The 17,283-nt window shown below is 46.0% G+C and overlaps 1 protein-coding gene across 1 annotated transcript in view; it reads right to left on the minus strand.

Annotated features, from left to right (window-relative positions):
- Nucleotides 1–2,714: 2,714 nt before the first annotated feature.
- The window catches only part of Cdyl2 (chromodomain Y like 2), a 203,652-nt gene continuing 189,083 nt past the window's right edge, over nt 2,715–17,283 (minus strand). Inside the window, exons 5-7 of the mRNA XM_076572188.1 lie at nt 16,177–16,387; nt 12,258–12,401; nt 2,715–9,258 (exon numbers count right to left, since the gene is read on the minus strand). Coding sequence (XP_076428303.1) covers nt 9,100–9,258; nt 12,258–12,401; nt 16,177–16,387 — 514 coding nt within the window. The 3' untranslated portion in view covers nt 2,715–9,099. The remainder of the gene's footprint in view (nt 9,259–12,257; nt 12,402–16,176; nt 16,388–17,283) is intronic.

The raw sequence follows: 17,283 nt of genomic DNA on the forward strand, positions 1-17,283 counted from the left end.
CACATGTGTGTATGTGTGTTTAACCCACTGCTATTTTGTTTTAAATAATCTAATATATGCATATATGTAAAGCTCACTTAATCTCCAAAGAGTGACCATGTGCCAACATGTGTTTTATATATAGATGAAATCTCATGTTTATATGCATGTAGCTCATTTAAATAGATCTTGCATAAATTTGTAAAAATTTCATATACATAAGCCCTCACATATATACATATATATGTAAGTCTCATTAAGTCATTACACAGTGACTCTACTAATAACTGTTATAAAACTACATATAATGACATATATAACCAAATTTACATGTGGAACATAGATAAGCTTTCAAATAAATACATATATGTAAAAACCTCATTAAATCATTAAATAGTAACTAAATGTTAGCAACTGTTCAGAATATATTTATAGACATTTATATATGGCTCTCCTATTCAAATTGCATTTAATTATTTAAAATGACTATATGCCAACAGCTGTTTCATATATTATAAATAATCCAGTTTCAAATGTTAATGTCACATATATTTAAATACATACATACCACAGACACAGATAGGCATACCTGTGTATGTCTGTGTGTGTGTGTGTGTGTGTGTGTCAATCTGCCTGTCTTTCTGTCCCTTAACTTCCTAGCAGTAGCAGCATTGCTACCCTTGGGCTAAGCAGGACCACCTACCTGGTGCCTGTGAAGCCAGGCTTCAAGGAGCTCCTGGCAATCCCACTCAGGTCTACCTGCAGCCCTCCCCCACCACAAGTCCCACTCAGGTCTATCTACAGCCCCCCCACAAGTCCTGGAGCCTTCCCTATGTCGTCAGGGGCTGTTATAGCTGGTCACTACTCAAGCTAAAGCCCCTGACACCCCTGACCTTGACCTCTCTCTCTCTGACTCCACAACCAACCTGCCCATGAATCCCCGAGGCAAAACTCTCTCAGGGGTGCAGGAAGGCCACCCCAACCCTTCTGATGCTGTCCTTGCTTCTGCCCTTCTGGATTTCTGCTTTTGTCAAGGAGAAAATCTGTGAAACCACAAGCCAGCCCAGGCCAAGCCTTCCTGAGCTCTCCTGGGCTTCTGACTCACTCTTGAAGGGAAAGTTCAAGTCCTCATTAATCTCCAAAGCCCTCCAAGGTGCCTCTCATTGGAGAGCTGCCCACACATAGAAATCACTGCTCCAAGAGTCTGATGAGTTCTAGCTGTGATCTGTGTAACCAGCATCTTTTGAAGAGGAATTAAGAGGATTTCTCTAACAAGAACGACAGGACACACACACAGAGTAGAGGGAGGGAGGGAGGGAGGGAGGAAGGGAGGGAGGGAGGGAGGGAGGGAGGGAGGGAGAGAATAGAGAATAAATGAAAATCCTTCCCTCTCATCTTGTGAAGGAGATTAAACATCACCTCTAGAACATGACCCAATTGAAAAAAATTTGTAGTGGACAGCCTCCCAACAAGGGGTGATGAAGAGCAGGGGTTGATAAAACAACTCATCTGGCAATTTCAGGGGACTATCCAGTATAAAAATCCATAAAATTCCCTGAGAGAATAAGACATAAACATCTCTAAGGCTCAGAGAATAAAAACCCCTATCCAATCACATTGCCACTTTAGCATGTACGATCTTTCCTGTTCTTCCCACTCAAGTAGACAAATCAGGGTGAGAAAACTCTTAATCTTGATTGAGTTGGGAACAAAGCACATGAAATGCATCATAGTTATCTCTGGTGACAACTGAGTTTGTGTTTGTGACTATGAGAACTGTTACCCATGTGACACGAAAGTGCCTAAACCCATCAGGATTTCATCAAGGATCAGAGGACTGCCCCCTCATTAAGCAGACCTAAAGGAACCCCAAGAGGCAATGAAAGTTCTTTTATAGGGGTAGAAGATATAGCTCAGTCGGTTTGCTTTGTATGCAGGAAGCCCTGGGTTCGATCCCCAGCACTGCATAATCAGGCTTGGTGGTGCAGGCCTATAATGTCAGCACTAGGGAGGTAGGACAAGGTCATCATTGCTTACAGAGCAAGTATGATGGATAGATTGACAGGTAGATGTACAAATGGAATAGTAGGTGGTTGGATGAATGGGTGAACAGCTGGGAGAGTGGGTGCATGAATGAATGGACAGGTACATGGTCTTATATAAATCCCTTTCCAGGAATTCATTATCCCAAAACTTTTGAAGACTTCTGATACTATCTCTTTTCTGCACCCTTCTCCATTGTGTGAGGCCATGTTTTGGAGGGTCCTCCTCCATTTGTCTCTTCATGCTGTGATAGACAAAGCAACAATATTATGGGTATGGAAAGACTATCCATAGTGACAGACATCACTGCTGACCATGCAAGGCAGCTAGAACTGTACAAGATTGATCTCTGTGGAGGTTTGTCTACTAAGGATAGAGGCCATGATATTATAGAGTATGACGGGCATGTCAAGGAAGGGATAAATGCCACATCAGATCCTTGAAAAACTGCTCCCTCCATTCTAAAGTCCTCTGGCATACAGCTGTTGCCCCTCTACCCAACTCACTGCCTCTAAACACTAGGAACTTCAGGCCATACCCGGATGGAGGAGGCAGGGCTCACAGGCACTCTGGAACAAACTCCAAGCCTCCAGAAACTTCTCCACTTGGAAACCACATAACCTATTTGTGACTTTTACAGAAGGATTACCAAAGGGATAGGAGTGGGTGGGAGGGACACAAACAAATGGAGACGAAGTTTCAATCTTTTTATTCAAAGCAGCTTCTCACAATGTATAAATACTGCATATTAGCACACATGAAAAATACAACTTCTAAGGCACCCAGAAATATGTTCATATACGTTACAGGACCATTCACAAAGAGTGGACGATTTGCTCCAGACAGTCAGCATTTGATAAATCAGAAGATTATTACCCTCAGTACTGCACCCAGTTTGGGGAAAATATTTACAACATGGAGAATGGGCCAGCTATACCTGCATATAACTCTATGAAGGACTCATACTTACAAGTATCCAGAACTAAAGACTCTCCTGTGAAAATCTGGCAAAAGAAAACTAGTAACCTAGCCTGCAAAGGTATCCATGGATTTTGGTGTGTATGCTACATCCATGATCAAACCCAAACACTCCTAGGGTGAGCTGGATACGTTTTTGGTAGCCTGCTTCATTATCATTATCAGAAGTTTGGTAATAAGCCTTACCAATAGAATAGCACTTCTTCAACATCAGTCATCTCTGGATCAGTTAAGAAGTCAATGACATCATCATGAATGAGAATGGGGCATCCCCTGGTGGGGGCACTGAGGAAAATTCCTGCTCTACCAAGCAGAAAGTGGAATGGTTTGATGAGGAACTAAAGAGATGGACATCTGGCAGTCACAGGCTGTATCCCTGGAGACCTGGCTGCAAAACTTCAGCTGGAGGCCCACAAGCAAATGGAAGAGTCTACACTGGTCAGACACCTGGTGGGAACCCGGAGCTCCACTTTATAATGGGATAAATAAAAACTTGAGACTATACAGCAGAAACACCCACCAGAGATACTAAGTTCCAATCTCAGAAACTCTCCTTCAGAGCCTTTTCAACAAGATATTCAACTTCCCTGCATGGCCAGTCAGGGGGAGCATGAGTTTGGGGGAACCAAGGGTTCCTTTGTGCCATGAAGCTCACACATCTGGACTCAGATGTGCCTACAGTATATGAAACCCATGCTTGGTTGAAATAATGGAATTCTTTGGTCCTTGGTTTTATGAAAGGCAATTACTTTTACAATCTTGTTAATATAGACATTAGAAAATAACTTCAAGCTGGAACTAATGGCACAATGGCAAATTAAATACTAGATGGAAAACTCTACACCCTCTGAACTTTCCAGAGTCAACTTAACAAGCTCTAGCATCAGACTAGATGTTGGGACAAAGAGGTGAGGCCAACCCAGAGATGCAAGGCTGAATCTTAACCCTAGATGTCAGGTCTTCTGACTGACACATGTGCACATGCCAATCTCAACCCTAGTGGCTGAGAAGGTGACTTTGGACACTTCCTAGAGAAGGAGCACATGCTTAGCCACACAGCTCTGAACTCAAGATCCTATTTCAAGGGTTGATATGGAGAATCAGCTGGTGATGGCCGGAGTATCACCTACCAAAAAAATGTAATTTAATTTTTGAGAATTAACTCTATTAGATTCCAATATAGACAGGGCCCACTGCTGATAAAAGTTGCCATTTCTGTGCCACTGAATCAGCCCTGGATAGACCAGCTGGCCTGCTGCACATGCTCTGCATCTTCAGTACGTCCCTCCTGCTGAACTCCAGTCTAGTATGGCTTGACACACAGTTCCTCACAGAAACACCAAGGACACACGGCAATGCCAATGATGGAACAAAAACCGACTCCAGATTGTCTACACAGTAAGACTCTTATGTAAACTTTGTTAACAACTCTCAGAGAGTGCTGACTTCAGCTACCCTGGACATTTTTCAGGTCACCCACAAGGAACCTGGGTTCCCCACCAGGGTCGGAAGCAGGAAAGGTCATTTGTTTAGAACAAATGATGAATCAGCAGCCCTCCTTGTCACTATCTCTGAACCATGTGACTAGAATGAACGTGGTTCAGAGGACCTGTCCTGGGTCCAGTCTTATCAGCCAAAGACATTCACCAGGGAATCCACCTGGTCCCTGCCGCTGTCAGCTCCACCGCTCTCTACAGATCAGCCACGAGCTACTGACAGACTGCACTGAGCCCACCAACATGGCTTACATGGAGGAAACAACCCGTATTATCCTTTTACTTACTTATTTATTTTTTGCAACAACCTTAAGGCTCTGTTCACAACTCCGTCAACTGCCACACAGTGAGAATTTATGGGGGAGGAAGGGCTTGAACTACTCACGTAGTTTTGAAGGTCAGAAGGATTACTGAACCTAATGGTAAGGCTTATTCCACAAATTCAATACATTTTCAAATTAGATTTCAAATGCGATGACTTCTAGAAAAAAGAAAATTGACTGGATTTCTTAATGATGTAAGACTATTTGATAAAAAAAAAAAATTGGCACCAAACCAGTATGCGATATATTGTTTTGAAGGAAGAAGTGATATTAATGGAAAAGATTGCCTAAAACGCATGTCCTAATTTACCACAGAAATATAAAAGTTTATATTCTGAAAATATATATACTGTATTAAAGTCTAAGCATTTCAACAAAAACCCGCAGAAAGAACTAAGCGGCACTTAGCTACAATAACAACAAAAAACACACATGCAAGACAAGCCCCCAAAGATGTATCTGCAAAGGCAAAAGTGTAGATTTCCAAGAGTTTACAAAACCATTTACAGAGAATAAAATAATATACTTAAGAAATCTCATTTGGAGTCTTAAATACTGTGTATATTAGTGAGGGCATTTTGACTCATATATACAACAAATCTAAGTATCTTAATACAGAAACACAGGAGAGAAGCAAGCCTTCCTTCTAAATGTTCCATAGGAAGATTTGAGGATGTTTCTATTTTTTTTTAAAAAAAAAAACAACTTCTATAGAAACTAGATTGAAAAAGTGTGTGAATGGGACTAAATTCCAAATTTAAAAGAAATTACAAACTTCTAAAGAGATTTTTGAAATCAGCAGTTAGTAGTGGGGGGATACAATTCAGCATTCAGTGAGGCTATTTGTAAAAGAGGGATTCAGAGATAAAACTGCATTGTTCATAGTCTACTGTGATTATTTTCCCATCCTCATATCGAACAACACATGGGCAACTCATCTTTTCACGCTTCTGAGAGGACAATTCTGAGTTTGATCTATGCCCAAGAATAATATTTTAAGTCATTTCTAAGCTTCCTTCACGTAGTTACTTCATTTTCAGCATACATGTGTTTCCCCTCAGACTTTATTTCTAACCAGGAAAGGGTCACCTAAATAGAAGAGTATCCACATTACAAGGTGGCTTCCACATGTTCTCGTGGTCTGGCCATCTCAACCACAATTCTTCAGAAGGCATCTAACTCCAGCAGTATCATATCATTGTTCCGGAAGTTGCCATCACCAACATTATGGCAGACACGGGGAGTCCCGAGTGGCTTGCTAGAGGGGACTTTGACTCAGAAGCAGCACTCTCTACTTCTCACCCACAGCTGTCATTCCAAATTGAAAGAAACTCTAAGTTGGGCCTTCTGAGACCATTTACAATTCCTTAAAGACTTACTCAGGCCCTAGGAAAGGACGGCATGGGAAAAGAACAAGGGAGGTAAAGGGACAAGCAGGAGGACCTCAAGGGCAGACAGAGGACACTGGGGCACAAGACAGAAGATGGAAGCCAGCACCCTCCCTCTAGGAAGCTTTTAGGGTAATCGGAACATAACCACGGGGCTGGTCCCTTCCACCCCAGCTCCATATGCTGAAGGTCAGCTGCATTTCAACTATACACTACCCCAACAGCTACCTTGAAAACAGCCATTCCAGTGGTTCAGCCAGCCCTGCAGCAGACTGACTAAATGATGTGTGCCCAGGTAGCAGAACTACCTTATTGAAAGGACTTTTTGCAAACAGACAAAACAGTCTTTTAAAACTAGCAGTGTGAATTCCACCTTGGAAATAGTCCCATGTCTACCTCAGTCACCACAGGCTCTTGACACATTCAGAGGTTTCGTGCTCCTCAAAGATCCAAAGCTGAAGCAATTCTGATTGTATCAACAGGGATCAGAGATGGATGCTGATAACAGGAATTTCTAAACATCCTCTTCCATTTCCAGGAAGAATCCTGACCCGTTGCCTCCCTACGGACAAAGCCGGCTTGATGAGAAAGCACAGGGGGCGGGTCCTATAGAGGACGCAGCAATGGTGAAGAGTCTTGGAGACACGTACAAGAACAAGGGCTATCTTAGGGGTTTGGAGGAAGTGCACATGGAACTCATCTAATGGGGATGTCTCAACAACAGGCACCGGGTAGAATCAGGTGTTCTCCTCTATGAACTCTCTACACCCAAGTCTACGGCTCCTACAGTGGCTCTACTGGGACACCAGGGAGCCACAGGCTTCAGTTCCATTTTCGCATGACTGAACAAAGCCAAGGTGGCTGTACCTCCAGGCTCCTCATGGCCAAGGTGGCACAGGCTGAGAGAGAATGCAGAAGCGAAATTCCTTTCTTCCTGAACCCTTCTGACCTCCAACGCTTTCTGTAGTGTGAAAGGTCATACTAAGGCTCACAAGGCCAAGTCCATGTGGGAGCCACTGTTTAGAGGGCCGCTTCACCAGTTCTCACACAAATATTCAGCTACCTGTGTCATTCAAAGCTCAAGGCCACACACTCCTTCCACTTGTGACTGGGGTAGCCATTCCCACCAAGTGCAGCCAGAGAACCAGCTTCTCCTCTTTGCAGCCCACCCCCACCCCCATCCACAAGCTGTGCCAACTCAGTGCTGCCTCCCATCGTCTCCAAGGAAGGGCTTTTCAAGAAAGACTGGGAACTCAGAGGGAGATGAAGAGAAAGAACAGAGGTCAAGGTTGGAACACATCTAGAAATATCCAGGCACCCTGATGGTCTAATTTTCTCTGGGCACATGATCTCAAATAGGTTTGAGGCGCCAGGCACAACGGGTCCCTTCCATTTCCTGACTTTTCATCAACTCAAACCCAAACTCCACCCACGCAGACCCAGAGACCTGAGCTGGATCACACAAAAACAGCTATTGGAGGCCTCCAGTAGCCCAGGGCCACTGAGGCAAGGAGACCTCCATGCTGGATACTGCTCCCTTGTATTCTCCCAGCTAGAAAAAAAAAAGAGTCATTGTTCAGGCTTCTGGAAGTAAAATGGTTTGGACCCTACAGAAACTCCTGAGACCAAGTTTTCTTTCTCAATACTCCCAGAAGGCTAACCAAGACATTAACATCCATATTGAAGAAAGATCTCGGAAATCCAAGCCCATTCCTCTATCCCAGAGCAAAAGAATGTCTCACCCTAGGCAATATTTCATCCTGAAATAGGAATGCACCCCTATCCTTTCTGAATATCACACATTTAAGGACGGGGTCCTGCTTTGAGACCATTTGGGGTGACAAGAGTGCTCAATTCTCCTTAATGACAGTGGGTGACAGAGAAAAAGCCACCATGACTTGTCCTAAAAACAAGACTGGAGAACTGGTATCACATTCTAAGAGTGGCACAGAGAAGATCTGACACAGCATTGTTCCTTTTAAAACCACAAAACGTCTTCCATTCTCATCTCTGAACTTTCCACATGGCTCATTGGGGGAGTGCACCAAACGGCGTGAACCTTGAATAGTATTTGGTCCAGGGTAGTATGAAAATAAGATCTGTGTGAACAATAGACTTCATAATATATAAACAAAAATAAATAAATAAAATAAATCCCAATACAGAAAAAAATTTCCTAGTAATCCATGTTTTTGCAAAACTAGCTTTACATATAATACACATAAATTATCAGAATTTCCACTTACATTGTTTTAAAAATATATATTTAACAAAACATTTCTAAATGTACAATATCTGGGTTTGTAAATCACTCAGCTGGGTTTTAAGACCAAGCCCTAAGAGTCACACCGCATTGCGTTGCATCAGAGAGGAGACTGAAGCCGGGCCTAGGGGGCCTACATAGACACGTGTTAGTCGCGTGCTTGTTGGTCTGTGATTCCCTAAGATGATTGTCCCCTGGTCCCAGATCATTTCATCAGAGAACCGTGATGGCCTCATCTCAAGTTGGAGGCACTGTGTAGACACAGCCTGAGTCAGGAGGATGGGGGAGGTTGGTCTTCCCCTTCTGGACCATGGTGGTGGAGCGTTTCAGCTGGTGGGGAAGGTCAGCAGTGCCCGGCAGAGCCCTGGGAAGCTGTAACCCTGGAAAGCTCTAGGGCCGGCCGGGATAGGGACATGGGGAGGCCAAGGGTACTGCATTTCCCACCGTTACACAAAATCAAACCAATGAGAAACAACCAAAGGACACGAGGAATGGACACAACCCTAGGTGTAAAGACACACCCTGACAAACTCTTGGCTAGGGTGGACCCTGGGCTCCGATGGCAGAAACACAGGGCCCAGCTGGAAGTCGGGTACCCTGGAGCAATGGGGCTCCCAGGCTGGGGGCCTTCAGACTTCATAGATTTTGTCCTGCAGGTAGCTGAAGAGGGAGTCCAGGCCTTTGGATGAGCTCCAGAGCTGCTTCAGCATGAGGCATTCCTTCTCATTAACGTCTTCCAGTACTGACTTCAGGAAGCTTCGGACCAGGCATTTGGACTCCTCTAAAACCTACAAAGAAACACATATGTTGGGTCATCCAGCCTAGGGCTGAGGTCTGTGTCTACAGCCTTGTGGTGTCAACAGCCAGGGAGGGGATTCATCTTAAGCCTGGGTCATCGGGTCTGTTTACTAACACTGTTCTGAATGGCCTCCAGTGGTCAAGGTGTTGAGCCTTCTACCCACAGGATGACTTGGGGAGAGAGGCATGGTAATCAGGCCACAGGAGCCTTGCTTTTTATCCAAAGGTGACATATAATCAGTACCATTTCCATGTGTGTGTGTGTGGGGGGGGGGTATGGTATGCATATGTGTAAAAGGCTAAGATCAACAACATCTTCCTCAACTGTTCTTCATTTGTTTTATGAGACAGGGTCTCTCACTGGATCTAGCACTTGCAGACTAGGTAGACTGGATGGCTGGTGAGCTCATGAATCTGCCTGTCTTTGCCTCCTCAGCACTGGTGCATCTGTAGATACTTACATATACTACATATACATACAGTACATATACATATAGTTTCTGGAGTATCAATCATAGATCTCCAAGCTTGCACAAGTACTTTACTCATGGAGCTGTGCCCACAATCTCTTCATGCTATTTTTCATGACAAAGTTTGCAAAACATTGTTTTGACCCCACCCCATAACATGAATGGAGTCATTTGTAATGACCTGTCAGGAAAAAGAACACCCAACCCAATGGTCACTGTGAACAGAGAATGAGGGGATGAGCTGAGCTAATGGTTATCAGAGTATCCACAGGATGCAAGTACAGTCACACCTCCGTGAGGCTTAGCAGTAACAACAGTAGTATTGGGTAACATTGTAGTATTGGGTAACAAGAACTACAGCAGTCATCTCCATAACAATGGCTGCAATCTGTAATAATCATGGCAGTGAATAACAACTGCATACATTGTAGAAATGATTTTCTGCAAGCACTGTATTAGTTGTGGTAATGAGCAATAATAATCATAACAACCAAAATAATACCTATACTACCAACCAGCAATGATATAATAAGATGGGAATAAGGAGTAATGCCAAGAAGCACACTGATACTAGAGTAATGAGGGGTAGTAATCACAGTAATAAGCAATAATAATAATATTATTAACAACCAAACCATGATGACCAGGCTTCATGAAATATTCCCCGCATCTCTTAATTGAAGGTAGTTCACACCTTTACCCCCATTGTAGATGAAGGACCTTGAGAAGGTAACATGTCCTGGATCATTCAACAGTGGTACACAAGGAATCTCAATCAACAGACAATGATATTGTCTTCACAAGGGTTAAGGTTGAGATTCTCATTGTTCTAAGCACTTTGAAACAGACAAAGCAAGGGGCAGACTCCCAGGTGCCAGCTGTCTGGAAGGACCTTACACTCCAGCATGGAGGTAGGAATAGAGTGGAGACCCCTGAGCACCTCTCCTCCTAGAATCTTTTTCTCCTAAGAGGCTGCAGGCTTCACTTTGCTGCAGAGTCCTTTCTCAGGAAAGCACATAAATTTCCTGGGTCTATAGTGCGGCTGCAGGGTTTTCTCCTGTGTGGGTCTCTCCCACTGGTCCCCTCAGGTGTCCTTTCAACATCTGCTTCATCTTGCCCAGAGTGCAGATCATACCCCAATGCAGCTCAGGCTTCCTGCATCCCCTGGGCAAACTGGCCACAGTCAATGCTTAGGTGCATGTGGACTTCTGGACTTCCTGCCTCCTGCCTCCCATACCCTTGCTGTTTCCTCTGTTGGAGCTCTCCCTCTGCCTCTCTGTGAAGCTGGCCCTCATGTGGTTAAGCATGTCTGTTTACTTGGAAGTATATGGTTTCCTGGCAAGATTTTCAGAGCTGAAAGAGGGAGAATCTCAGGGAAAGGGATAAGTAAATAACCCAGTCATTAGTTCAAATCGATAAGTCACGTGGTCCATATTCCAATGGTGATCACCGTTACTGTCATGAGCTGCACTACTGTTAGGGTGCGCGCGCGCGCGCGCACACACACACACACACACACACACACACACACACACACACACACACAGTAGGTGTTCAATAAATAAATGGCTGAGGAGAAGAGGCTGAGTAGATGCCCATGTCAACAGAATCTGGACATCTAGGTGGGATATTTGGGGAGGCATAAGGCATGTGATGCAGGGGTGTGGACAGTGTGCAGAACCTCAGCCTTCAGTGTCACGTCTCATTCGGGAACTGGCCCTGAGGCTCGGGTCCCCTCTTATGCTCAGAGTCTCTGTCATGAAATCAACATCCACATTTAATTAAAACCTGGCACCTCCGTGGAGGTGTGGTCCATCCCTTCTTTAGCACATCTCTGTAGTCAAAAAGTGACATTTAGATGTGTCAAGCACTAGGCAGACAGAAGACATGAAACACAGTGGCAGTGTGCTCTGCTCTCTCACCCTGGGCTGGGTCCAACCCTTGGCCTGTACTGCCCTGGGCTTTCCCTTCCTTCAGAGGCTTTAGCTTGGTGCTTCTAAGAGTGCTCAGGGCTTTCTCTTAACACAGTGCTTGCTTCTCAATAATAGATCTCTCCCAGGAGCCTCTTCCAACTGGGCATGGATAAGAATATACAATACCCTTGGCATCTTCCTCTAATAAGTTGGCCTTCTGGTACCAAGAAGCAGTAGATGCCACACTGCAGAAAACCTCTCGCTGACTCTGCAGGTCCTCTGGGGGACTTCAAGGATGGCTCAAGTCGTCACATAGCGTGAGGACCCGAGTTTGATTCCCCAGAACTCACGGAAAATGCTGGGTCTAGTGGTGCACACTTATAATCCCAGCAGGGGGGATGTGGAGACAGGAGGATTGCCTGGGGCTCACTGGCCAGACAGTCTAGCCAAAAGTAAGGAAGAGATGACTTCTGAAAGGACTCCAAGTTGGCCTCAGGGCTCCACCTGCATTCACACACACACACACACACACACACACACACACACACACACACACACACACACACATCTATTTATAAGGACAATACATAAACAACAGGGACTCACCACAGCACTGCAGGATGCCATCTCCTTCACCCGCAGCATGACCTCCTGACTGAATGTCGTGGGCCAGAAGACCTGGGACACAAGACCCCGGCTGCATGCCTCCTGGGCAGTGAGTTTCCGCCCACAGAACAGCATTTCATTGGCCTGAAAGAACAAAGGCGGGAGAAAGCTGAGGGCACCGAGCTCTGCCTATGTCCCCTTCGGGAGCCCTGGAACAGCTGAGCACGAGTGCCTCTGCTCTCTGAGGCAGGATTCACAACCCAGGGTCAGATACACTGTGTGAAATGCATACAAACATCTGTCACGGCTTTCATTAAAGTGTCAAAAGAAGCCAATGGATTTACTGAAGCTCCATGAACCCAGCAGTACTCCCCTGCAGTAGCTGACCCTTGGGTGGGTATGCACAGCCTTTGAGGTTCATTTCAGTGCTAACAGCCTGGCCCTGCCATGGTCTAGGAAGGAGGGGATGATCTACCTACATGTTAACACTTTCCAGCTAAGACAGCAAGACAAGTTCTTCTCCTCAGGAGAGAAATTAGTTTATGAGGGAAGAAGGAAGGGATGGAGACAGAGCAGGAGGGGAAAGAGATGGAATGAGGGAGAGTAAAAATCTTAGAAGAACCACTAAGCTCTAAAAATAATAAGTCGATTAAAAGTATCAGCAGCATTAGGAACCCAAAGATGGGAACACCAAGGTGGAGAAACATCACCCAGTGGCTTGGGGGCACAGACACTATGTAGTTATGAGGAGTGGAACACACCCTCCTTGGCTGGGCTACCTCTGTATCCCACCTCTCAAAAGATTTTCCTCTGATTTGAAATTGGTGGCTACCATGCACAGAGCTATAGGGGCTTAAGTGTTCCCCAGAGTGTAAGGACTGGTCCTTGGCTTGATTCTTTGGGGGAAGTGGTGAACCTTTAAGAAATGGAGTGCTTAGCAGATGGATTCGGCCACTGGAGGCAAAGTGTACCCTTAAAGGGGTCTACAGGACCCTCTCCTTCACCAGGAAAGAACAAAAGGAACCACACAGAACTCGGCTAAGAACACATGGCCTTCAGCCCATGTTTAGAGTCACAGAAAAGACTGGAGGTGGGAAGGAAGAGATGAGGCCAACATGGCTTCATGTTGATGGCCATAAAATCGAGAAGAAACCGACTGGACAGAAACTGACATGAGTGGGAGCATGTGGCTGATGCCAGTGGTAAAGTGACCTCCCAGCTCCGTGCCACAGCCAGTGAGGCTGAGAGCCACCTGAGACATCCTAGTGTTCGAGTCCACATGGCTTCCAAGTCCCAACCTGTTGGCCTACTCCACACAAGAAGTGATGCCTCAATTGGGCCAGGCTGAGAAATAGGAGGTCACTGGGAACAGAATGGCCATGTCCTCGAAGGAAGCTGGGAAAAGTGGCATCTAGCTGTGAACATGGATGCACACTTGCCTGCACCTAACCCATGGTAGATGTAAGGCATGTGGGCTTCTGAATGCATGGGAGTCTCTCAGTCACCTCCAACAGCTTTCTCCCAGTGCTCTCTTTGAAAAGAAACACAGGTGTTATCTAGAAGCCCAAGGCAGCTGGCAAGGCCAGGGAGCCACTGATAAAGACCAGTAAGGACAGACACTAGACCTTTGAAAATATCCACATAATGTTTGGTCCCTACTCAGACTCTGGGCAAGTCACTCAACCTCACAGGCTCTCCTCTATGGCTCTGGGCTGCCAGCTATGGCTGGATTAATGGAGACAGGGCTGCAACGACACCTGGCCTATGGTGCAGAGGTGATGAAGAGACACTATTTTCATTACTGCTGGTGCGATCGATTTTGAAAGGAGCAAGGAAGAACACAAAGGATGCCGAAGAGATCCCATTAGTCAGGATCTCACTGTGGTGACCAAGGCAGCCTTTCAAGGAGACAGAAGCAGGCCGGGACACCTCCACACTGTGGAATTGACAGGAGACAGGGTACAAAATGAGAAAAATGGAAGAAGTTAGGAAATTGTAAAGTTCTTTGCTTTGCCCTCTTCCCAGGGATTCCAGAGCACCTGGATGGTTGGGAGCCATGGGAGTTCTCTAGTGTGCAGGCTGCCTTGGGAAAACCAGGGCTTGCTTCAAGGTGACTATTTAATAAAGGTATTCAAGAAGTTCCCTGCAATCTGTTTCCAAACTAAAACGGTTAGCAAGAGACCCAAGTGATAGAGCCCTGGACAGTGTACTCTCAGCTGTGGAGCTATAGGGCTGTCCTTGTCACTCAGGCCATGGGCTCTCCCATGGCCTACACCACCTGCTAGTGGGGAACCCCCTGTAGTCATTAAGCAGGCCTTTTTGAAACCTACATAACAGCTGAGGTCCCGGCATCGTCCATGATGGGCGCAGCGCACGGTCCTGGTCAGCCTGCCCACCTATGCCACCTTCTTCCCACCACCTTGCATGTGGAGGTCTCCTCCAACAACCTGTCTGGGCCAGCTGCACTCTCGGAACCCGCAGCCCTGGTCCTGAGTGCTCACCTGAGACTCACTCATGTGTAGTTCTGCTTTACAACAGGCTGGGCTGAAAGAACAAAGCGTACAGCGAATCCTGGGGATCCAAACCCTAGGACCACCATTGTACCACACGGTTTATTTATTTTAGTGTGTGTGTGTGGTGTGTGCGGTGTGTGTGTGTGTGTGTGTGTGTGTGTCTGCAGGTCAAAGAATAAGCTCCGGTATCAGTCCTCAGGTGCCATCCACCTTGCTTTCTGAGATGGGTGTCTCACACTGGCTGAGAACACACCAGGCAGTCTAGGCTAGCTTGACCAGCAAACCACAGGGATCCACCTATGTCCGTCCTTCCCTGTGCTGAGATGACAAGCACCTGCCACCGTGCCCAGATTTTTTTTTTTTATGTGGGTTCTGGGAACTGAACTCAGGTCCTCAGGTTTGTGTGGCAAGTCCTAGACCAAGAGAGCAAATCCCACAGCCCATTGCACAGCTTTAGATAGCTCCCATCAGTGCCTTGGTCTGCCACACATGTTCACTGGTAACAACAAACTGTCTTCCTCATGGCCCTGTGTATGGCCCCAACAGGGAATGCTTTCTATGTCTTGTTGCCACGACTGTGTGTCCAGTCTAGACTTGTCCTGCTACCACCTATGGTGGACTCCATGGCTTCCCTGGACCAGTGCTGCTAGCTGCCCAACCTAGTCATGTGACCATCCCTTTGCTTCTCTGATCTCACTGCTCCATCTACATCATGGAAATCTCCACATTTTCACAGGGGTGAAGACAGCTTTGCTATCACTCAGTCTTTCACTCTTCTTGCATGGATGCATAGCTGAACTGTACTTCCTGCTTCCCTTGCATGAGGGTGTGGCCACATGATGTGTGAATGAACAGAGGATACTCTAGTGAGCCTGGCCTAGAAGACCCTCTGAGGTGATGACCCTACATCACTAGAAAGGAGATAGATCTACTGGACAAGAGCTGTTTGGTCAATGTGGACAGTTCTTGCACATTTGCTGGACTGTTCTAGAGTCAGAGGGCAGCTGTTGCTTACACTCTGATAATTCTGGCTGTTGTCTATAGCACTCAGCTCTCCCAAAGACACAGCATTACCAGAGTGTGGTGAGGAAGAAAGGGGACACTGTGGGCATGGTGCCTGGCACACAGTAGGTAAACAATAGACATTATCATTGTCGTCTCAGCTCAGCTACTCCCTCAGACACCAACAGCATGAAGACCTATTGGTCTGCCTTGAGACCAGCCTGGCTTCAGTCATAGCAATTCTGGGAAAGCAGAGGATGCCAGAGAAGATTCCTCAGGCCTAATGAATACCTGGGTTTCACTCATAGGACATTGCCATATTCTAATGCCAGGAAAAGGGTCCTGGTGAGACCCAGGCACATGCATCTCAGATGGAAGATTTATGTAGGAAATAGGAGGCTTACCAGTGCCACACCCAGGATCTGGGGGAAGGTGTAGGAGGAACAGCCAGCAGGTGTGAGGCGAATAGTAGCATATGGTGTCTGAAACCAGGCCTTCTCACTGGCCCACACGATGTCACAGAGGGGTAGAATGGATGCTCCCAGGCCCAATGCTGGCCCATTGATGGCTACCACGATGGGCTTCTTAAACTGGATAAAGGCCTTCACGAAGTCTCTGGAGAAAGAGAACAGCCTCTTTAACTAATGGCTTCCATTGGCTGGCCTCTGGATATGCCCAATTCAGGTGCTATGGCACAAATCCTGGTCATCAGAACCAAGTGGAGCCCAGCCAGAGGCCACACAGCATACATGTAGAACCACAGGGCTGACAGATTCTCAGAACAGATAAATGGTGTGGCTAAGCACGCTGGTGGCCTAGTCTATGCCTGGTATGCTCTCATTTCTCTTCACCACCCCTCTACTCTCAAAAACCATGACCTGGGCAGTACTTCTATGGGCACCCTAAATATTGACAAGATTGTATATTTAAAGGAAGATAATCAGAATGTCACAAAAGAACCAAAAGGGATGTGTCCTTCAGGAGTATCCCTCAAGGACAATTCCATCTCAAAGGGAGAGTAAATGCTCTAACATCACTGACCAAGATGTGATGGCTTGTGGGGAATAACTTCACTAGAAGAATTCTCTTTTTAGCTTGACGATCACTTTGAGTGATGCTGAAGATAGAATTCAAGCTTAAGATGGTAGACATGGGCAGGGCCTAGGGACACCAAAGATTTCTTCTAATCCTGGGATGTTCTAGTTCTGAATTACCTGCAGGGATGCCAGAGTCATCAAGGTTGGTTCTACAGTACTTATGAGAGTCTAGTGTTAAGATGGTCTTAACTGAAACTGGGGTAGAATGCTAGGCTTCCATCAGGAAGCTTCTAGACTCAAAGCTAGAAAATAGGGTTATGTTTATGCTACCTGACATCATTCTGCATTGATCAAGGTTATAGTCTGTGCCTTTACCTATCAAACAGGGCCACCAGAAATTAGTTCGTGTGTGTGTGTATGTGTGTATGTGTGAGATGTGGGTGCAGGTACCTATGGAGGCCATAAAAGGGCATC

The sequence above is a fragment of the Peromyscus maniculatus genome, chromosome 5 (genome assembly GCF_049852395.1).
Source record: "Peromyscus maniculatus bairdii isolate BWxNUB_F1_BW_parent chromosome 5, HU_Pman_BW_mat_3.1, whole genome shotgun sequence".
NCBI lineage: Eukaryota > Metazoa > Chordata > Mammalia > Rodentia > Cricetidae > Peromyscus > Peromyscus maniculatus.